Raw genomic sequence first — 23,844 nt, 5'->3', positions numbered from 1 at the left:
TGGGGAACTAAGGTCCTGTGGGCCATGCAGCATGGCCAAAAAAAAACCTTCTCTCTTCCCTCGAAGAGGCTACCTCTTACCCAAAGCTTCACCATAAAACAGAAACAGTTTCCCAACTTTCAGGAAAAACATAAAGCAAACAAAACGACAACATTCAACAACCACATACTTCATATTCTTCTGCAAACCCACAGTTGGAGTCAGCTTGCTGTTTCTTGAAGTAGGCCTCAAAATTCTCCACTTTGATTAACTTGGATCTAGGGAAAAAACGTGTCAGGATTGGCTGCATTCAGTCAAGTTCACACTCAAGATAGAAACATGCAAGTTATTTTTTAAAAAGCAAAATGTGTACTCACTTTTTAGGTCTTCACCATAGAAAAGCAAAGGGAAAAAAAAGACAATTAGAAAAAAAAAAATGACTCGACCATAACTCCAGAGATTTTTCCCCAAAGAAGAAAACCTATAGTACAATGGCAGGGGGTGGTTGGGGGAGGTTCACTGTAATGTAATTCACAAAACACTGAAATGTGAATCAGGAAATCTGACTTCTAGACCCTGTTATATAACTGAGTGGCTTCGTGACTCTGAGCAAGTTCTCTCCTCCTAGACCTTGAATAACCATGTTTTGAATCACAAAATATATATTTATTGATAGAATATGGCAAGTATAGTTCTACTTGGCACGGTAGAACGTGGCAAGGAAGCCAGCTTCAGGAGACAAGCCACATGGGTCCTTGCAGGATAACAACGCTAATAAGCATTTCTGGGTGATCAGGTCCAAACGTGTCAATCTGGAAAAATGGCAGCGGTTCCCATCAAAAAAAAAAAAATCTCAAAATAGTCACTGAACAGATGGGGGATTAAATGTCTTAAGGCTCATAAATGTAGAGACTTACTTAATTTGAGAAAAGGTCACGTCATTGTTCTTTACACCTTTCCTACTTTGAAAGAAAAACAGACGCATTAGATCAAAACGGCTTAATACTGTGCCTTCCCTGTGTGTATCTACAAGACGCTTCTTCCCTGGGCCTTAGTTCTTAGAGCGCATCAGATCCTGTTCACAAACACTGAAGCTTAACGGTCTAAACCCGTGAAGTTCCTCGCTTCTATACCGTCTAAAAGTATCACAGGATCCTACTGAAGCAACTTGCAGGACTTTCTCTGAGCAAATACAGATCAGCAGCACCGCGCTATCACACAGTCAAGCTCACTCCTTCGTGCTCTGATTTTTGTTTCTGTTTTTTGAGTAAGCCTTTCTGAAAAAGTTAATGTACTAAACCAGAAAACATATCCAGTGTTGGTGAGGGACCAGAGACCAGGGGGTGGGGGGGGGGCGGGGGGGAGGGACCTGGAACTCTTCTGTATTGCTGACTAAACCCCATATTGGTATTAAAAAAAAAAAAAAAAGATAAAACTCTGGAAGGCAATTTTGCAGTATGTACTAAAATTAAAAACATGCATACGCACTGACCCAGCAACTACGCCGCTTGGAATCTGGCCTAAGGGAATAACTATGATTGTGCCCAGATTTACACACAAGGATAAGTAACAGTGGCAAATAAGGACACAAAAACGTCAGAAAGTTGGTTGAATAATTTCCACACAGCTGAACACGCAATAGCCACTTAAAATGAAGATCTGAAGCTGTCCACAATGTCTTAAGAACAAAGCAACCCATAAAATAACATGTATAATATGATCCTGTTTGTGGGTGTGGTGTGTGTACATATGTGAGTTTTGTAATCACATCCATGTTAAGAGTAGTTTTCCATGCTGTAAATATGGGCTATTTCTTGTCTTTCTGTTTTTTCTTGTTGCTTCTTTTTGTCATAAGTATGTATAAGTTTACTTTAACAAGAAACGATAAAGCTGTTTTTGACGCCTCCCTCAAAAAAAAGAAAAATAGAATCTAATGCAAAAAGCTGGAACACAGGCACTGCCTATCAACCCAGGAGGGCAAGGCGGTAGAGAAAACCAGGGGTAGGACGCATCAGAAGCTCTGGGCCGGGAGGAAACCTGGGGTACGGACGCACCGCAACGTGTCTACTCGGGCTCCTGCTCAATTAATTAATAGTACATGCAGCGCATTATCATCAGCACAAGCAGCAGTCACCTTCTCCTCCTCCAGAAGATGAAGCCTCCCACGGCCACGATGACCAAGGCACCAAAGATACATCCAAAGACTGCTCCACAGATGACACCTGGGGAGAGTCCACACGGGAGGCACGTCAACAGGTGTTCACAGCCAGACAGACAGAGCGTGTGTGTGGTGGGGGTGGGGGCTGGCGGAGGAGGGGTAATAGCTCTGGACAGAAAGCGTGTGTGTGTGTGTCTGTGTGTGGTCTGCAGTGTGTGTGTCTGTGTGTGTGTGTGGTGTGTGTGTCTGTGTGTGTGTCTGTGTGTGTGTGGTGTGTGTGTCTGTGTGTGGTGTGTGTGTCTGTGTGTGTGTGTGTGGTGTATGTGTCTGTATGGTGTGTGTGTGTGTCAAAGGATAGGTAAATAGCTCTGGACATAAAACATGTGTGTGTGTCTGTGTGTGTGTGGTGTGTGGTGTGTGTGTCTGTGTCTGTGTGTGTGTGTGGTGTGTGTGTCTGTGTGTGGTGTGTGTGTCTGTGTGTGTGTGTGGTGTGTGTGTCTGTGTGTGTGTGGTGTGTGTGTCTGTGTGGTGTGTGTGTGTGTCAGAGGATAGGTAAATAGCTCTGGACATAAAACCTGTGTATGTGTCTGTGTGTGTGTGGTGTGTGGTGTGTGTGTCTGTGTCTGTGTGTGTGTGTGGTGTGTGTGTCTGTGTGGTGTGTGTGTGTCTGTGTGTGTGGCAGAAGATGGGTAAATGGCTCTGGACATAAAATGTGTGTGTCTGTGTGTGTGTGGTGTGTCTGTGTGTGTGTCTGTGTGTGTGTGTTATGTGTGTCTGTGTGTGTGTGTGGTATGTCTGTGTGTATGTCTGTGTGTGTGTGTGATGTGTGTGTGTGTGTGATGTGTGTGTGTCTGTGTGTGGTGTGTGTGTGGGGGGGTGGGGGGCAGAGGACAGGTAAATAGCTCTGGACATAAAACGTGTGTGTGTCTGTGTGGTGTGTGTGGTGTGTGTGTGTGTGTCTGTGCGTGTGTGGGGGGGGTGTCTGTGTCTGTTTCTGTGTGTGTCTGTCTGTGTGTGTCTGTGCATGTGTGTGTATGTCTGTGTGGTGTGTGTGTGTGTGTGTGTGTGTGGTGTGTGTGTCTGTGTGGTGTGTGTCTGTGTGTCTCTCTGTGTGTGTCTGTGTGTGTGTGGTCTGTGTGTGTGTGTCTGTGGTGTGTGTGTGTGTGGTGTGTGTATCTATGTGTGTGTCTGTGTGTATGTATGTGGTGTGTATGTCTGTGTCTGTGTCTGTGTGTCTGTGCATGTGTGTGTGGTGTGTGTCTGTGTGTGTGTGTGTCTGTGCGTGTCTGTGTGTGTGTGTGTGTCTCTGTTTCTGTGTCTGTGTGTGTGATGTGTGTGTGTGTATCTGTGTGTGTGTGGTATGTGTGTGTGTGTGATATGTCTGTGTGTAGTGTGTGTGTCTGTGTGTGTGTGTGTGTGGTGTGTGTGTCTGTGTCTGTGTGGTGTGTGTCTGTGTGTCTCTCTGTGTGTGTCTGTGGTGTGTGTGTGTGTGGTGTGTGTATCTATGTGTGTGTCTGTGTGTATGTATGTGGTGTGTGTGTCTGTGTCTGTGTCTGTGTGTCTGTGCGTGTGTGTGGTGTGTGTCTGTGTCTGTGTGTGTGTGTGTCTCTGTTTCTGTGTCTGTCTGTGTGTGTGGTGTGTGTGTGTATCTGTGTGTGTGTGGTATGTGTGTGTGTGTGATATGTCTGTGTGTAGTGTGTGTGTTTGTGTGTGTGTGTCTGTGGGTGTTTGTGTGTGGTATGTGTCTGTGTCTCTGTGTATGTGTTTGTGTATGTGTATCTGTGTGTGGTGTGTGTCTGTGTGTGTGTGTCTCTGTGTCTGTGTGTGGTGTGTGTATCTATGTGTGTGTCTGTGTGTGTGTCTGTGTGTGTCTGTGTGTGTGTCTGTGTGGCGTGTGTGTGTCTGTGTGTGTCTGTGTCTGTGTGTGGTGTGTGTGTGTGTGTCTCTGTTTCTGTGTCTCTGCACGTGTGCGTGTGTTTGTGTGTGTGCGGCAGAGGGCAAGCAGGCAGCTCTGGGCATAACCTAGCCTAGGCGTCTGGGAGTGGTCCTGGGGTCCCAGCTACAAACTGAGGCAGCTGAGCTACTTTTGGGTGACTTTTGGGTTGTCCTCACCCACCGCTTCCTTTCCTCACAGGGAAGTGTGTACAGCCCCCCAGAGTACAAGACACAAAGCGGGCAGAAACGCTCTTGGTGAGGTCGGAGTCGGGCAGGAGCCCCCGGGGAATGGGCCGTGGGGCGGAGCAACCGCAGTTTGAAAATTCCTGGACACGCCGTTCCCCCGTTGACTTTTTGACACTAACGCCCACACGCCCGGTGACATAAAACCTGTGTGCTTGCTGGGGAGGCTTTGGGGATCCCTGAACTTGGCTCCTGGGCTTCTTTGCTGAAGCCAACGGCTACCAAGTACAGACAAAGAACAAACTGGCTGGTCAGTCGGTCTCTGGCCTGAGCGGAGGGGATGCACCCTGCCCCCTGGAGTCCTTGAAGCTCCTAAATCACTTCGCTCTGTGATAAAGGACAGGAGCACTTGACAAGGAGTCCAAGCCCAGAATGTCGGGCCGGCCCCTAAAGGCAGTGTGCAACCTGGGGCCAGTCACTGCCCCTCCCTGGGCCTTAACGCCCTCATTTCTAACGCGGGAATTGCACAGACAGAACAGACTTCTGGTTGCCAAAGGGCCGGCCGGCGGGGGGAGGAAAGGACTGAGAGTTTGGGGCTCGCAGAGGCAGACTATCATATACAGGGCGGATAACAACAAGGCCTAGTGTACATAGCAGAGGGAGCTGCATTCAACACCCTGTGATAAATACAGGAAAAGAACATAAACAAGAGTGTGTGTGTGTGGTCTGTGTGTGTCTGAATCACTCTGCCGTACTCCAGAGACTAACACAACACTGTACATCAACTATATTTCAATAAAATTTTTAAAAAATAAAACGAGGATCCGACAAGATGATTTCCATGGCTCCTTCTGATCCTAATAGTCAAGAGTTCCATGCGCTGAAAGGGGCACGTGTGTCCGGCACACGGTCACACAAACCACTACACTGAAGAGAAAGGCACAAACAGCGTGTGCAGACTGGACGTGCGACGGGCCTTCGGAGGAGGGACGTGGCGGGCGGGGGCTGGGGGACGCCAGAAGAGGAAGCTGAGCTGGGTCCTGATGGCCAAGTGACAGCTCAGCTTCTGCGAAAAGAGACGAGACTTTCCAAGCCTCCTGGGGACCCAGGGAGGGGTGCAGACGCCCGTCCTTCTGTGGACACTGGAAGCAAAGCCTCAGTGAGCTGCTAACAGCAGTCTTGCCCCTCTACCTGGGTCCTGCGGCAAGAAAACGGCCTCTGAACAGGGACTGAAGGACACGTAGCTCTCGTTCCCGTCTATGAGTCCCGCGTTGCGAGGGTTGAAGGCAATATTGGTGAAGCCGGCCACACAAGCCCTGTGGGGTGACAAGGGAAAAAAAGAGGTGACTGAGACCTCATGTCCCAGGCACAGAGAGCTCTGCACTCAGAGGCCCGGCCCCCAAGAGCAAGAACCATGAGGCATTACCGATAGGAGCCCAGGGGTTCCAGCTTCCCGTTGTAGTAGCCGTGCGTGGTGGACTCGTTGCCAACATCAACTTCGTATTTCAAGACTTCAGACAAGCCCTGAGCACGTCTCTTTGCTTCTGTCGTTATGAGGTATGTCACATAAGTATTCGAGGCCCCCCTTTTGAAGTCGCCATATGTGAATCTCAAAACATCTGCCGATGGCCGATGAACTAAGAAAGGCACACAGAAGGGAAGGCATAAGAAAGGGAGAAAGGGATCGCACGTGGAGTGGGGAGGGAGGTCCAAAGTGCTGGTGTAAGACAGGCTCCAGGATGCCTTCTGCAGCACAGAGGGTGCAGCCAATATTGTGTAACAAGTGTAAATGGACTGTAATCTTTAAACATTGAATAAATCTTTTTTAAAGAGAAAGAAAGTGATCACAGAGGTTCAATGTGTCTCCAGCATTTCTAAATAATGACCTTGACACTGGGTAGTGGTGGTAACCCCTGCCATCCCTTAGGTATGCTCTCTCTGCCAGGTTTTCCTTCTATTAAGTTCTAAGAGCTTTACTTACCCATTTAATCCCCACAATAATCTCGCTGCACAGGCTGACTGTCCCCACTGTACAGATGGGGATACATCTGTACAGTAAAAAGGTCTGAGTTTTGGAACTTCCCTGAGGGTCCAGTGGTTAGGACTCCGAGCTTTCAAGGCCATGTACCCGGGTTCAATCCCTGTCAGGAACCAAGCTCCTGCAAGTTGCATGGCATGGCTAAAAGAGACTGGGCCAAAGGTGGTGGGCTTGTATTTCTAACCCAGACCATCCGACGGGGGTGTGTGTGACCTCACCCACCCCAGGCTGCTCCTGATCAGGCTGCTCAGTATGCACCCTCACCTCCCCCATTCAGCAAAGATCTGAGCTTGGGATCCGCTGTAAACCTTCACAGCAAAATGACTAGGTGTCTAAAACAGACTCAAAACAAAAGACAGAAAGAGAAAGAGCAAGATCTCAACGTCTCTTTTTGAAATCAAGCCACAGGTTGACGACACCAGCAAATCCCTTGTCTTCCCAGATGCCCACTGCCCTAACAGTGGGTTTGATCTCTGTCTTCCTCGGGGAGATGAGGGCAGAATCACAGGCTGCATGCCTGGGCAGGGACAGCACTGCATTGTTCACAGTTAAAGAATCAGCAAAAAGCAAAACCCTGCACTTTTTTGTTTTTTGGCCATGCCACGTAACTTGCAGGAGCTTAGTTCCCGAACCAGGATTGAACTCAGGCACATGGCCTTGAAAGCTCAGAGTCCTAAGCACTGCACCCTCAGGGAAGTTCCAAAACTCAGACCTTTAAACCAAGCCTTGAACAAAGCACCCAGACCCACCCACCCATCCTCGAAGCTTTCCCTTCTTACTTCCAAGGAACGTAATAGAGCCCTTTAAGGAAAGGCGGCATTTAATCCACCTCCTCTCTCAGCTATGGCGATGCTCTTTGCCAGTTCCCACTGCAAATGCAAATTTTTTTGTTGTTTTCTTCCAAGAAAAAGTCACCCTTTGAGGATCATTTGGGTGTGTGTGTGTGTGTGTGCATGTGTGCACATGTGTGTATGCACATGTGCAAGAGACAAAGTTGGTTAAAACTACTAATCTGCCACCTAAAAGACCCTGTGTTGCGAAAGAGATGAAGAACCTAGATTACAGGTAAGCAAGTCAAATCCAAGGGCCACAGCCAGCCAGCCATCCATTTTTGGTAAATTCTGGAATAGTCACTCTCACTCTTTCTGTATCTTCTATGGTTTCTTTCATGTGACAGCCGCAAAGTCGAACAGCTGAGAAGGAGACAGCAGAGCCTGCGAAGTTTAAAATGGTTTGCCGTCTGGCCCTTTACAGGAAGTCTGTCAACCTCTGACTGAGCTCATCAGAATTACACCTACCCATCCCCGGGTGAGTGCCAAAGTGTGGGCCGCAGTGTCAAACCCGACATGTGTCTGTCTCACTAATGTGCCTCAGTGGGCACGGAAGTGGCGCCCGGTCATGCATCACCCGCCAGCTACGGAACCCATCAGGACCCCTGCTTACCATCCACAGTGGTGAGAACGAGTGCGTAGGCTTTGATAGGTCCATGGCTGGCTTCGAACCCACTGAATTTGACCTTCACCGAATTGTGACTGACAGATGTGATATTAGGGGACCCATCCGGAAGAGGGGGGTCTGAAACAGGACAACACAAAACACTTAAAACCAAAGAAGGAACAATATTATTAAGGAGAAGATTTACTGTAGTGCCCCCCTCAAGATCCCCCCTGGTTCTGCATGCTGCATGTTGGGCTCACGCAAAGCAAATCCAGAAGCGAAGGGTGAGGAGGCGAACTGGTGGGGACAGAGGTGGGGGGTCCTCGGGGAGCCTGCCTAGCTGACAAGCACCCCTTCAGTGGGTCCAACCACATTCCCAAGGGGGCCTCCTGGCAACCTCGTTTCTAGAAGGTACTACATCTTTCCTGTTTTCCACCAGTCCTTCCTGACCCAGAAAGGCCAGGTTGCGTACCCTGAGAAGGGGTGCAGAAGGAGGAGAGCGAGACAGAGGCTGTGTAGGTGGAACGTCCAGGTGGGGACCTGGGAGCTGGACTTGGCCCCAGGACTGGTCGGTCAGCTGAGAACAATGACGGAGCAGGAACCCAGGGGGAAGCAAGGACGATGTGGAGAGAACACGCTTCCTCCTGAGACCTGACTGCAGTCCTACTCTGCCCTTCACACCAAAGTCCTCATTGTTTGCTAGGGATGGTTTAAAACTCCGCTAGAGAAACCCAGCTGACCCTCTTCCTGGAAATCAGAAAAGCCCACACGGAAACATTCTGAAAGAGGCCTTCAAAATCTCGTGCCTCAGCTTCCCGAGCTAAGCTCATAAAGCCACTCTCTGAATTGACACAAAAGGAAAGAAAAGTTGAATTAAAGATGGTCCCTCTCCTCATACACACTCTCTACCTAACTGTGTCTCCCAGGTACAGTGTGAGTGTCTTTGCTATTATAATCAAGAGAGACTCAGAAAAGTCAACTCCAAAAAGACAAAGCCCACAACCCAATTCTCCAAACATATGCTGTCCAATATGGCAGCCACTGAAATGGCAACCCACTCCAGGATTCTCACCGGGGAAATCCCACAGACAGGGGAGCCTGGCGGGCTACAGTCCATGGGGTCACAAGAGTCAGACACGACTGAGAGACTAAGCAACAATAAACCACTCTGAAAAGTAACTAGTCCAACTCTGGACGTAGAGTGTCTCATTAATAACGTGTGTGTGTGTGTGTGTGTGTGTGTGTGTGTGTGCACGCACACGTGTGCTTAGTTGCTCAGTCGTGTCCAACTCTGCGACCCCGTGGACTGTAGCCCACCGGGCTCTTCTGTCCATGGGATTCTCCAGGCAAGAATACTGGACTGGGTTGCCATGGCCTCCTCCAGGGGATCTTTCCCAACCCAGGGATCGAACCCAGGTCTCCTGCATTGCAGGTAGCTTCTTTACCAGCTGAGCTACCAGGGAAGCCCCATTAATAACTTACTTTATACAAATTAAGTGAAATTAAATGCTGAAATGATAACATTTTTAATATACTGGGTTAAATAAAATATGATCAAAACTCATTTCAGGGACTTCCCTGGCAGTCGAGTGGTCCACACTTCCAATGCAAGGGTTCAATCCCTGGTCAGGGAACTAAGATCCCATATGCCACAGAGAGCAGGAAAAAAAAAAAAAACTTCATTTCAGCTGCTCTTTTTAGTTTCCTAATGTGGTGCCTAGAAAATTTTTTATTATACAAGAGGCTCATATGATTTCCTACTGGAAGGCACAGCTCTAAACCATCCTCCGGCAACCTCTCAAGTAACTGACAGCAGTGGCCACTTGGAGGTGCTGTTCCCACGGCTTGGTGTCAACTGCCTCATCAGACACTGTAACACCCGCTCCCACACTGCCCATCGCTCTTTGCCTTCTAGCCGGCCAGCTGGGAGTCCCCAGCTCCCTACCCCAAGACAGCATTCACCTCCAAGCCTGGAAATTCTTTCCTTCTCAGTGCTTTTCTCAGTCCTACACTCAAGGGGCCCTGCCTGCCTGCATTGGGAAGATCCCCTGGAGAAGGAAAGGACAACTCACTCCAGTATTCTTGCCTGGGAAATCCCATGGGCAGAGGAGCCTGGAGCACTACAGTCCAGGAGGTTGCAAAAGAGTCAGACACGACTGAGCAACTAGGCAACAACATGAGAACATTCACTAGGAGGAATCTCTTGTGAATGACCCCAAAACAGCTGGGGAATTTGTTGACCCAGATTCTAGCGAAATTTGAATCTTGACTGAGTATCTCGTAATAGTTTAAAGAAAAAAAAAAAAAAAAAAAGATTGCTGGGAGTTCCCTGGTGACCTAGTGGTTAGGATTTAGTGCTTTCACTGCTGTAACCTGAGTTCAATTTGTGCAGCATGGCCAAAAAAAAAAAGGATTGTTAAATTTTTTAATGTAATGGTAATAGGAATGCGAAAGAATTGATGCTTTTGAACTGTGGTGTTGGAGAAGACTCTTGAGAGTCCCTTGGACTGCAAGGAGATCCAACCAGTCCATTCTGAAGGAGATCAGTCCTGAATATTCATTGGAAGGACTGAGGCTGAAACTCCAATACTCTGGCCACCTGATGCAAAGAGCTGACCCATTTGAAAAGACCATGATGCTGGGAAAGATTGAGGGCAGGAGGAGAAGGGGCTGACAGAGGATGAGATGCTTGGATGGCACCACTCACTCAATGGACATGAGTTTGGGTGGACTCCGGGAGTTGGTGATGGACAGGGAGGCCCAGAGTGCTGCAGTCCTTTGGGTCACAAAGAGTCAGACACAACTGAGCAACTGAACTGAACCAAATAGTAATGTAGTTATGTTTGAAAAAAAGGGGGAAAGGAGTCCCTCTCTTGCATCAATACATGTGGAAAACATACAAATAAAATTATAGAATAACCAGGACTGGTCTCAAAGGAATCCAATAAGAGTGGAGGGGATATAAATGAAACCAGATTGATCAAATGCCCACAAATGGTCAACACAAATGCCATCAAATGCCCACAAATGAGTGATGATGGTACGTGGGTCCCATTACACTGTCCTTTGCTTTCGTGTCTGTCTGAACATTTCTATAAAAATACTTTGTTTTAATGCAGTAGAGGAACTTACCACTTAAAAGAATATGTGGCAACAAATTGTTGCATAAAACAAAGGCAACTTTGGGAATGTAAAAGATAATTCTCACTCATTAAATTCCTATAGATTATACAGTTTCTATGCCTCCCTTGTAATTAGGCTGGTAAAGGATCTGCCTGTAATGTGGGAGACCTGGGTTCGACCTCTGGGTTGGGAAGATCCTCTGGAGAAAGGAAAGGCTACCCACTCCAGTATTCTGGCCTGGAGAATTCCACGGACTGTATGTCCATGGGGTCGCAAAGAATCGGACACGACTGAGCGACTTTCACTCACTCACTATGGTTTCTATAGACTATATAGACTACATTTCTACAGAACTGGGTTAACAAAAACAAATATTTTGGATAATTTTTTTTTAGAAACAGGTTTCCGAGCACACTTGGCAGAGCCACTGGGTCAGCTTTCCAGGAGTGATCAAATGACCTGCTGGCTACCCTGCCCTCTGGGAAGCTCACCTGTGATGCCAGAGAGGCAGGTGTTTTGGGCGGGCGGTGCCGTCTTGTTACAGGAGCTGGTAGCAATGCTGACGTCGTACAAGGTAGAAAAATTCAAATGCGTGACTTCCGTCATGAACTCAGAGCCGTTGTTCAAAGAGCAGCCCTCCAAGGTCATTTTATTTTTCCAGTGTCCATGGCTGACCTCCAGCTCAAAGCCTGTGCTGGTGCCTAAAGGGCAGGCCCACCTAAGGACCAAGGTGGCCTTCTTGGGGACTGCTTCACAGTCGAAGGAGGCCACCGACGCAGGGTCTGCAAGGCAAGCACAGCACAGCATGAGATTCTTGGACGCTTGCCTTTGCAAACACTTAAACTTGGGATGCCTGGCCCGTTGGTGATGAGGAGACAGCAGTGGGGAATGTCAGAAGAGGCAGAGGCTGACCTTGAATCAGGCCTTACTGAACTTTGTGACCTTGGGTCAGCCCCAGCTGCAGGAAGACCCGAGGATTAAATGAAACGGTGGCCGTCGGGCTCCAGGCTGGAAGAGCACAAGGGCCTGTGAGACATAGCTACCTTATGCGGGGAGTGGTAGCAATTTCTCCACCTGTGTCCCCTCTTCTGGGCACCCTCTTGACCATCGTTCTGGAACAGGCAGGGTTAATACTGTCCCACTTTGCAGCTGAATCAACTGAGACTTAGATTAAGTAATTTGCTCAAATGACTGGCTGGCCAGTGGCAAAGCCAAAACTGGATCTTGGGTTTTCTAAATCCAAGTCCAGGGTGTTTTCTACATACACAACAGGCTGAATAACCAATGGTAAATGGTACCAATTTCTTCATCTTTAATATGGGGTGTTATTTGTCTCTACCCATTTGAAGGGCCAGTAGGATATTATTAGGGCTTCCCTGGTAGCTCCGCGGTAAAGAATCTGCCTGCAATGCAGGAGACCCAGGTTCAGTCCCAGGGCCAGGAAGCTCCCCTGGAGGACATGGCCACCCACTCCAGTACTCTTGCCAAGAGAATCCCATGGACAGAGAAGCCTGGCGGGCTGCAGTCCATGGGGTCTCACAGACTCAGACACGCCCAAGTCAGCTAAGCAGCAGCAGCAGGATTTTATTAAGTGTCCACAAAAAGCTGACATAAATGGAAAACTCTTTCAGATCCCAGCGGTGCCTCCAAAAATAAATAAATGGAAAACTCTGTGTTAATGTACTGGGGGCGGGGATATTATCATGACTTGAACACTGTGGTGTTTTAAAGCAGAAAAAGTTTTAAAGAGGCACCCACGCACAGCGCCCACATTCTCCACCTGAGGCCTGGAAGGACAACCTGCCCGATACGATCCCCCTCCCACAGTCCTGTCCATCCACCCCCCCACTCATAAATGCTCACAGATATCTTTCTCTTGCTACAGGGAGCCATGACTGCAGCTAAGATAAATATTAGCAATGGAAGCCACCCGCACGCCAAAGATCAGAGTCTAGACCGGGTGAACAGAGTTTGAGTTAACACAGGGGGCTCAGAGCTGCCAGGATCTCTTTTGCCACTCCACGTGAAAGGTCAGAGGTCATCGAGGTCCCAACCCCTACACTACCAGGGAGGCTGATCTGCTGAGATCCCTGCCCGACTTCCAGATCAGCCTGAACACACCTGAAGGGCTTAGTCTAAGGAAGAAAGGAAGCAAGTGCAAAGGCGGTAGGGGACAAGGTGGCCCACAGGTCCAGAGGGATAAAGCCCCGCCATCAGAACTGTGAGCAGAAGGACTCACAGCCGTTCACCAAACATCCCCCCACTCACTCTCTGAAAGCTCCTTCAGTTAAACACAGGGCTCTTCTCTTTAAACGCTCACACTTTTTGCATTGAGAGATAAGGATCAAGAAAAGTGAAAATGCTGAGCATCCCTTTTAACTATATCCTTTCTGTCTTCTTCAGGGTAAAAGCCAAACTATGAGCTGCAAGGCCTGACATCAGCCGTGCCCTGGCCCCTCACCCCGTTGGCCTCACCTCCTCCACCTCCCCCTCTTGCTGCCCTCTGCCATCCTGACCTCCTGCTCTTCCTCCAACACAGCAGGCACACTCCAGGCCCAGGACCTCCACACTGGGGCTGCCCGTCTCTCCTGTCCACACGACTGGCTTCACTTCCTGCAAGTCTTTGCTCAAAAGTCACCTTTTCGACAAAGCCTTCCCCAAGATAAACATCTCATTTCTCCTATCCTTTTTACTTATCTTTCCTCAGCAGTAATCATCACCTGATAACCTATGTTTCTGGCTTATTGGGTCTTCCGCCACCAGAACAGAAGTTTCAGAAAGGCAGGGACTCATCTGTGACCTTAGACGGTACCTGACGCACAGTAAATGCTCAGAACGTATCTGCTGAATGAACGAACGATGAGGGCAGCAAGACAGCACTAATGAGCTACTAGGATGCTCACACACCACACAGACGCTAACCAACTCGAGGGGCTTCCCTGGTGGGCCACTGCAGCGGGGCGAAGGTTCTATCCCTGGTTGGAAAACTAAGATGCCATGGTGATCGGCAAAAAAAACTAATCAACTGGAGTTTATTGCAAGGACCTACGTGCAAGGTCAGCATGACACCAGATGGAATCCAAGAGTCCCCTGAGACTACCCACCTGTACAGAATGACTGCCTGCTGGGCCCAAGTGACTTGACATCCCCCATCCGCGTGAAGATCTCTACGGTGTAGGAGGAACCAGGTATTAAGTTGGTGACCGTAGCATGGGTAACGCTGACGTCTGTGACTATTGGCGGGAAGTTGCTGGAACTTCCGTCCTGCCTAATAAGAAGGCAGTAGGTGTAGTTTGAAGAGGCTTCGTCAACATTCTGCCAATTTAAGGTTGCTGCTGTGGTATTGGTCATTATCTCAATGCTGGACACCTTGCTGGGCCCTTAAGTTTTAGGGAAAAAAAAAAGGATGGATTAACTTGAGCCATTTTATTGACTGCATCTAAAAATAGCCTGGACTTTTTTTTTCTTTTTTTTTTTCATTAAATTTAAAATAAAAATAGCCTGGCTCCTTTGGGTAAAGAATAAATAAAGCTAATACTTGCTGGGATCAAAAAAGAGGAGGCTTCCCCAAAAAGACATTTAGAAAATAATTATACAGATTAAATCTCAAAAGAATTGAAGCTTTTCAGACTTCTTTTAATACTTTATCTGAAATCTATTTTTAAGATGTAATTTCCTACTTGTTTTTGAAATATGATTAATGAAACAAAAATATACAAAAAAGACATTATAAACTTCCATCTCTACCATATATTTAGGTCAAATATTAGCAAAGCATGTCCCTTACTGGTGCATGCAAAACTGCTTCCTTTGGGCAGCATCTTCCATGCCAACATGACCGGGTGACCCCTCCTCCAGTCTGTATTCCCAAGGAATGAATGGTGATGCTTCCCATGCTCATGGGATGCCTCTCTGCTTCGGAAGACAATTCCAAGTTCACATGGCTCAGCACCAGTGCCACCAGGGCAGGGCAGAACGTTGGCTGAGCCCAACGTCTTCAGCTTCCTCGGTTTCACATTCTACCTGGAGCCCAGAAACACAAGGGCCTCTTGCCTCATCACTGAACCCATGCTTATTTCCCCTCCTCCGGCTGAAAGGCTGGAAAAATGCTTCCTTAGGAGGGTGTCCTGAAACACTTACGTGTGTACTGTAGGGTGGAGTTGGCCAGCCCCTGGACAAAGTCCATCTGGGGGGTGACTGTGATCTTGTATAAGGTGCCCGGGGTCAGGTCGTGGAAAGCGATCCCCGTGTGAGAACTGTTCTTCCGATCAGAGCTGTGTTCAGACTGTATTTCTACACTGTAGATGTATTCGGAAGCGTTGTCTGTGTTCTGCCACGCCAGCTGCATGTCGGTGGTGGTGACGTTAATGACGCGGATGTCAAACACTGCGCTGCAGTCTGGGCAGAGGAAAGGAAGAAAAAAGGAAGTCTGTCAATGACCATCGCAATGTCCAGCTTTATTCTAAAGCACCTGCCCAGAGAACTTGCTCTTCTGTCATCAAATGAGTTCACTAAGGGCAAACTCTAACACTTAGGTGAGAAACAGTTTCTTTCAAGAATCTTGGCTCTTCTGCAACACCGATGAATTTACCAGCCTGTCCTATCTGTTCTCTGGCCTTTTGCTTCTGTCATAGAGACATCCCCTTGGTCTGGGGTTGGTTGGGAGGGGGTCTTCTAGAGTGGAAACCATGCTCAGGTTTTCTTGATCTGAGTGCTAGTGACCAGATGGGTTCAGTTTGTAAAGATGCATCAAATTACGCACTTAGGGTGCGTGTGAGTTTCAGCGTATGTATTATATCTCAGCAAAGTTTTTTAAAAACCAGTCCCTCAGAAGAAAACATCTTTCTATAACACAGGCAGGCACACTGAAGAGAAAGACGGAAATGGAGAGTTGACACTGAAATGGGCACTTGAGGCTGGAGTGCGGAAGGGGAAAAAGCACACGGAGCCGCATCCTCACAGTGAGGAGTCAGAAGCGAAACTACCCAGAGGGCTCTGGGTTCTGCACTCACCATCTCACCTCTACACACTGAACCAGCTGCAGTATAACTGCACAGAATCTCTTTTTTTTTAAGATTTTTTTTACAAGGACCATCTTTAAAGTCTTTATTGAATTTTGTGGTAGTAAAATAAACAGAGTGCAATAGTTATCATCTGAACCATTTGTAAGTGTTAAGTATGTTCACAGTGGGGTATCACCATCATCACTGGCTAAACACAAAGTGTTTCATGATGCCCAACACAAACTCTGTTCCCTTGAAGTAAGAACTTCTCATTCCTCCCTTCTCCCCACTATCTTCTGTCTCTACGAATGTGCCAATTCTAGGCACCTCACATAAGTGGATGTACATGGCAGTTGTTCTTCTATGATGGGCTTTTTTCACCTAGCATAATGCTTTCAAGGTTTATTCACACTGTAGCATGCCTTGGTACATCAATCCTTGTGTGGCTAAATAATATTCTAGTGTGGGGCTTCCCTAGTGGCTCAATGGTAAAGAATCCACCTGCCATGCAGGAGACGCGGGTTCAATCTCTAGGACAGGAAGATACCCTGCAGGAGGAAAGGGCAACCCGCTCTCGGATTCTTGCCTGCAGAATCCCATGGACAGAGGAGGCTGGTGGACTACAGTCCATGGGGTCACAAAAGAGTCGGGCATAACTTAGCAACTAAATAACAACAACTATTCTATTATATGGAGAAGGCAATGGCACCCCACTCCAGTGTTCTTGTCTGGAGAATCCCAGGGACGGGGGAGCCTGGTGGGCTGCCGTCTATGGGGTCGCACAGAGTCGGACACGACTGAGGCGACTTAGCAGCAGCAGCAGCATTCTATTGTATGGATATACCACATTTCACCTGCTGATGGACACTTGGCTGCCTCCACCTTCTAGCTATTGTGAATCATGCTACTGTGAATGTTGGTGTAGAGAAATATGTTCAAGTCCCTGATTTCAATTCTTTTAGAAATATGTATACATGTAAGAGTGGAATTGCTGGGTCATCCAGTACTTGCTTCCCTTTTTCAAAATCACCTTTAATGCTGTTACATTGATTCTCCCCCAATAACAGCAAACATTGGTCAATAATAGAATTGGTGATGTCCTAAGAGCCTAGTGCCTTATTATAACTCTTCTTGATTTCCATTCATTGGGACAATTATAGGCAATAGTACAAGAGATGCCTTCTCCTTATGAATAGTCCTAAATTACTTCTGCAGTTGCTCCATATCGCAGTGCAGTCCACACTGTGGTTAAGACCTCAGTCTCCAAAGGCAGACAGAGGCCAGTTCACTCTCTTGTCACCCTGGGTCAGTTACTTAAGTTCAGAGTCCCCGTTTCCTACTCTATAAAATAGAGATGATAATAGTACCTACCTCATAGAGTTGTGTTCAAAATGTTTAAATACAAAGGCTGAGAGCACAGCGCTTTGTAGACCCCCGCTACATAATGTTATTATTGCAGTAAATCCTGGGAATTGGCAAGTCACACAACATCAAAGGGACCCAAATTGTGATCCCCTTACCATTAGCTACATTCTCAAAAAGAGAGAAAAAATATATATGTTGATACTATAACCTGATCTCAAAAGTCTAACCTGAAAATCAGACTTGAAAAGGAACTATGCACTTCATCTGAGGGATACATTTTAGCAGTTCCCTTATTGTGGAGGCAGATCTTCCAAATAACCATCAATGCTTAACCTAACCAACAAAGTTGAGAAAACCCACACAAGGAGAATCTCAAAAACCCAACTGACTTCACACATGGCTCAAGGAATCAGTCCCATTTATTTACTCTTTCCTTCTGTAGAAAGGATTTCAAGTCCCGTGCAATCAAAGATCAAGGATACTGGATGTTCTCCAAGCTTTCCCAAAAAATTTCATTTCAAATTTCAAAGGTAACAATAATGAACAATGGATTGTTTTCATGAAATACTTTTATCAACATCAATCAGCCTCATAGAACTAACAAGACCATTGCATCACAATATTGTTCATGAAAGACTGTCAATGATCTACCTGTCCAACAACAGGCAAATGGTCAAGCAATTTATAATACATCCAGACCAGCAGTATAGACTCCTTTACCTTCTGAAAATTATTGAGGCTCTCAGAGAATTTTTATTTATTTAGGTTATATTTATGTATGCTGTAACAGAACATTTTTAATGAGGAAATGCTTAAAATGTAAGAATACCAATCATACATTCCATGAGCCAACAGAAGAATGATGCCATCCCATGTCACACTGCATCTGGAAAACTCCACTGTACACTTATCATGAGAGAATGAGAGTGAAAAAGCCAAATAGTATTCTAGTAGTATTATGATAATACTAATACCTCACAGACCCCCTTCAAAGAGTCTAGGGGACCGCCCCAGAGATCCCCGGACCACACTTGGAGAACCACTGATCTAACCACTCCAGTATTCTTGCCTGGAAAATCCCAGGGACGGGGGAGCCTTGTGGGCTGCCGTCTATGGGGTCGCACAGAGTCGGACACGACTGAAGCGACTTAGTAGTAGTAGTAGTAATAGTAGTAGATCTAACCAAGGGTCAGCAAACTTTTTCTATATGGACCACAGAACAAATATCCTAGGCTTTGCAGGCCATGTATTCTCTGTTGAAACTATTTGTTTCTAGCACGAAAGAAGTCATAGACTTTATATAAAGAAATGAGCATGGCTAGGCTTGAATAAAGCTTTACTTATAAAAAAAAAAACAGGCAGTGAGCCAGATTTGACCCATGGACCTTTATTGTCTGCTGACTCCTGATTCGGACAAGGGAATGCCAGGCAGATATTAAAATTAATCTGCAGGGATATTTATGCTGATAGGGAAGAAGAATCATAATAAACTTGAATAGAACAAAAAGCAGATTTAAAACCACATGTGTAGAGGATTTTAATACTTGTTAAAATATACATGCACACATACATACATACACCTTTATATAATCTTAAAATTCTAGAAGAGCAGTCTGCAACCTTTTTGGCACCACAGACTGGTTTCATGGAAGATATTTTTCCACACACAGGGTAGACGGGTGGTTTGGGGATGATTTTCATAAAGAGCACGCAACCTACACCCCCCGCATGCACAGTTCACAGTAGGGCTCACACTCCTATGAGAATCTGATGCCATGGCCAATCTGACAGAAGGTGGAGTTCAGGCGGTAAATGCAAGCGATGGGGAGTGACTCCTTCACCCACCACTCACCTCCTGCTGTGCAGCCTGGTTCCTAACAGGCCACAGATCAGTACCAGTCTGTGGCCCAGGGGTTGGGGACCCCTGTTCTAAAACATCATGCATCAAAAGCTATTAGTGATTATCTCTGGCTGTTGGTCTACAGGTGATTTTTCTTTTTGCTTATCTGTATTTTAGATAATGAATATGCATTGCTGTCATTAACAATTTTTTAAAAGGTCTTTCTTAGATAATTAAAAGAAAAGCAATATTTGGAAATTTTGACAGGTAAGGTTTATACTGATTTCCCTTAAGAAACATAACTAATTCACAGAAAATACAGCCTATTTGCTTACCAGTTGTAGTGGAAACTGTTTGGGAATCCCCTTTAGTCCCATTTGGTCCTTGTGGATATATATCAAAACGATACATGGTTCCAGGGTATAAGCCACCAATGACAATACTTTGTTCGGTGGTGGTGATGATTCGAGGTTCTCCAGCTTCATGAGGTGTGATATGTATGTCAAAGGAATGAGTGTCATTGCTGTTCCATGCTAAGCCAACTTCCCTTGTGCTGACACTTGTCACTCTAAAGTCAGAAACTGGACTGGGGGCTGTGTGAAGAAAGCAAATGACTAGATTAAGAATCTATTTCTCCAGAAGACAAGGGTGACTGAATCTCACAAAATATTTACACAGAGATTAAATGCACACTTGGTACACCTACAACACAAGCCCCTTAGGAACTCATGTTTCTAACCATCAAGAGAACAATTGGCCACAGGAGTTCAGACACCGGTTAAGTTGTACAAAGTCATTCAAAGGAAATGAGAAAAGGGGTGAGTGAATTCCCGAGGGTTCGGGGCTCAGACTCTGGAGTGGGACCTTGGCCACTGCCAGCAGTCTTATCTTGCATACAACACTTAGCCACCCAGAGTCTTTTTTTAACGATGTACAGCAGAAGGTGCTGTTGACCCCCAAAATTCATCCGCCTCCATTTTCCTTAAACATACACTCCCAGATTTTTAGCAATGTACATGACTCTTGGAGATTTAAAAAACTACATTTCCCAGCCTCCCTTGCAACTAGTCACGTGATTACTAAGTTCTGGCCAATGGGATGTGAGTATAAGAACAATATGGCTCCTAAGAAACAACCTTAAAGGGGGAAGCAGTATTTTCTCCTCTTTGTAGCTGAACTGTGGGTGTGATCCCTGGACTCAGGCTACCTGGCTCTAGAACCAACAATGTGGCAGTGGCTGCAGCCTCCTGATGCCCAGCAAGCAACTCCATACATTCCAAGAGCCAACAACTACAGCCAGGTACTGACTGTGACACTGCTGGGGCCATCCAGGGTGGGGAGTTCTGCACCCTTAGACTGGGAGTCATTTCTGGGTCCCAGCCTAGACCCTGCACCTCACATGTTATGAGCTGAATTATGTCCCCTCAAAATTCTTATATTGAAGTCCCAACCCACAGTACCTCAGAATCTGACTATACTTGGAGACAGGGTTTTTAAAGAAGTGTTTAAGGTAAAATGAGGCCATTAAGGTAGGTCCTAAATTACAACAATTAGTATCCTTATAAGAAGAAATTGGAAGGAACTATATTCAATATCCTGTGATAAGCCATAATGGAAAAGAATGTAAAAAAAGAATATAAACATGTTTAACTGAGTCACTTTGCTATACAGCAGAAATACAACATGGTAAATCAACAGTATTTCAATAAAATAAAATAAAGAGGTGACTGGGACACAGGCATGCACAGACCAAAGGACAGTCATGTGAAGACACGGGGAGAAGCTGGCCATCACAAAACCAAGAAGGCAGATCTCAGAAGAAACCAACCCTGAACCACTTGATCTCAGACTATTTGCCTCCAGACTGTGAGAGAGCAGATTTCTGCTGTTAAAGCCTCCCAATCTGCGGTGCTTGTTACAGCAGCCCTAGCAAATTAACACATCAGCCCTTCCAATGATTCTATAAACTCTCAGTTCCAAGATTAGATCCTTCTCAGCTTCAAATAGCTCATAGTCTCTCAGCCATAAAAAGGAATGAATCTGAGTCCGTTGTAGTGAGGTGAGTGAACCTAGAGCCTGTCATACAGGCTGAAGTGAAGTCAGAAAAGCAAGTGTCGTACATTAACACATGTATATGGAATCTGGAAAAACAGTACTGATGACCCTAGTAGAAAACGGACTTGTGCACACAGCGGGGGAAGGTGAGGGTGGGACAGATTGAGAAAGTAGCGCTGACATATATATACTATCGTGTGTGAAATAGTTAATGGGGAACCATCATATAACACAAGGAGCCCAGCCAGCCTGGCACCCGGGAATGGCCTAGAAGGGTGGGATGAGGGGAGGAGAGGGAGACTCAAGAGGCAAGGGATATACATATAACTACGACTAACTCTTGTCATTGTACAGCAGAAACCAACACAACACTGAAAAGCAATTTTCCACAAGTTAAAATAAAAAACAAAAACACTGCAGTGAGCTCACGGTTCCTGTTTCTTGCTCTGAGCCGCAGCTAAGACTCTACCATCCCATCCATAGCCCTGGGCTTAGCACTGGGCTGCTTTTACAGTGAGAGAGAAACAAACTCCTGTCTTGGATACTTGGGGAGTTTGTTACTCACAGTGAACCTAATCTTAACAGAGAGATTAATTTTTTTTTTTTAAGTAGAAGGTGAAGAAAAGGAAGCAGATTTCATTTACTCCACAGACCCAGTCAGAAGACATCTGTAAGAATGCCTAAGGCGCCTTGCAGGAAGCATCAGACACTGGAATAAAGCATTCTCATGAGATGAGCCCTGGGTCCAGAGCCAGGCGCCCCTGGATTCAAGTCCCTGCCCTGCCGCTTGCCAGCTCTCTGGTTTTAGGCAAATTCCTCAGCCGTGTTGGGCTGTAGGTTTTTCACCTGTAAAACAGGGGTCCTGTTTGGGGAAGAATGGATACATATATAGGTATGGCTGAGTCCCTTCGCTGCTCACCTGAAACAGTCAGAGCATTGTTAATCAGCTATACCCCAATACAAAACAAAAAGGTAAAAAATAAAATTAAATAAACAAAAACAGGGATCCTAACAGCTACCATGAAGACCCCTGCGATATATGCAAAGCTCCTGGCACAGAGTGACACCAATATCATTATGTAATATTAATACACTATATTATTACATTACTGGTAGACCATTATTGTTTTAATTATTGGACCTTCTTTGGAACAGAAAGGTTTTTATTTGCTGCCAAACACCTTATCTTTAAGAGAGACTCAAATGAGAAGGAAAAAAAAAAAGAGAGATAGCTGCATCCTGCTTCATTATTTTGTCAACATTCAAAGGACAAAGGCATGTGAATATCCGGGTTCTTTTCATCTCCACATACCAATTTGCTCCCTGTCTCCACCTTGCTAGGGTGGTTGTCACCAGCTCAGGCTGGAGCTGAGAGAGCCCAGCTGTCTGATCCCACCTCAGACACTTACAAGATGTGATACCTGCCCACAGCATCTCTCTCAGCCTGGAATTCCTCATCCATAAAATGAGGTCAATGCCAACCATGTCACAGATGTGTGAACATTAAAGGAGACGGTACAAGGAAAACGTGTCACACGAGGCTGGACGTGTGGGCAGGTCAGTCAATGGTCACCATTACAGGACTGAAAATCTTGAAGGTGGTAAGAGTCCCTGTGGATCCACACGCTGAACTGTGCGTTCCTCGAAAAAGGAACAGGGTTTGTCTCGTATCTGGGCCGGGCACACGGCCGGCAGGAAGAAAGGTTAGCAAAGCCACGAGCAGACTCACGGGTGTAAACTTGGATGAAGCCCGGCGTGCCCTCGGAACCATCCTCAAGGACAGGATACACCGTGATGTTGTACAAGGTGCCTGAGCTCAGTTCAGTGATGACGGCATGAGTCTCATTGACTGTGAGATTGAAGGAATCTGTCTCATCCACAACTTGTATCTTGTAGGTATTGACTGAAGATGACTCATTATCATTGATCTTCCAGGTCATGGTCAAGCTGGTGGCACTGATGTTCACAAATTTGATGTCAAAAACCTGACTGGAATCTGTGAAGACACAAGAGGAGTTCACCACCACCAGACAGGGAGAGAGATGCTGTCATCAAGGCATCTCATCCAAGAAACACTCAGCAATTCTTCTTCCTGTTCTACACCATTTAACACAGCAGACCCAAGTGTAGACAGGGTCCCAGCAAAAGTCAGACAGCATCTTCAGTGAAGAAACAGCCTGGCTAATTGCAACTGCATAGTTTCCCCTTCATTCTCCCTGCTAAGTTGACTAATCCTAGGGATGCAATAGATGTCTCAAACCACAACATGGACTCTACACATGCCCGTCTAAGTGCTGGGTGACCCCAAAAGGTCTCAGGCATCTATCCATCCAAGAATTAACACTATCTACACAATTAAGTAAAGATCACAGACTTTTGCACGAGGCAGGTCTGGGTTCCAAGGTGAGCTCTACTGAAGAGCCTGGTAGATCTTAGGAAAATCACTGAGCTCAGTTTCCTCATCTATAAAAAAAAAAAATCAAGATAACAACCATAACTCCAGGAAAGGAAACACGAGAGTGCTAGTCATTCATCACTTGTCCACCCCACCCTCCCAGTCCACCCTCTGTCCTCTCCCGCCTGCACTGTGTCCCCACAATGCTGACCCCGGCACCCTGCATCACTGGGGCACTCTGCCGGGTGACAGGTTCCACCAGCGAGTGAAACAGACAGGCTCCTGTGGGGCTGGAGGAGAAAGCAACTGGAGCCTTCTCCTCACCACCTCCCG

General features: G+C 46.5%; 1 protein-coding gene across 4 annotated transcripts in view; it reads right to left on the bottom strand.

The window, feature by feature from the left end:
• Positions 1–23,844, bottom strand: part of PTPRJ (protein tyrosine phosphatase receptor type J) — a 182,427-nt gene that overhangs the window by 18,874 nt on the left and 139,709 nt on the right. For 3 of the 4 annotated variants that reach the window (XM_086341688.1, XM_086341689.1, XM_086341690.1), the window contains exons 7-16: positions 22,846–23,112; positions 19,397–19,654; positions 14,994–15,251; positions 13,958–14,233; positions 11,345–11,635; positions 7,737–7,868; positions 5,682–5,892; positions 5,447–5,571; positions 2,114–2,201; positions 477–941 (exon numbers count right to left, since the gene is read on the bottom strand). In XM_086341688.1, coding sequence (XP_086197814.1) covers positions 893–941; positions 2,114–2,201; positions 5,447–5,571; positions 5,682–5,892; positions 7,737–7,868; positions 11,345–11,635; positions 13,958–14,233; positions 14,994–15,251; positions 19,397–19,654; positions 22,846–23,112 — 1,955 coding nt within the window. In that variant the 3' untranslated portion in view covers positions 477–892. Of the gene's footprint in view, positions 1–169; positions 258–476; positions 942–2,113; positions 2,202–5,446; positions 5,572–5,681; positions 5,893–7,736; positions 7,869–11,344; positions 11,636–13,957; positions 14,234–14,993; positions 15,252–19,396; positions 19,655–22,845; positions 23,113–23,844 lie in introns of those variants that run through there. The other variant, XM_086341691.1, reaches the window with a different exon arrangement.

Source organism: Bos grunniens, chromosome 15, assembly GCF_055505025.1.
Source record: "Bos grunniens cultivar Pamir isolate PY7600 chromosome 15, Bosgru_T2T1.0, whole genome shotgun sequence".
In the NCBI taxonomy this organism is placed as follows: Eukaryota; Metazoa; Chordata; class Mammalia; order Artiodactyla; family Bovidae; genus Bos; species Bos grunniens.
The sequence above is the reverse complement of the archived record's forward strand: the minus strand, read 5'-3'. Positions and strand labels throughout refer to the sequence as shown.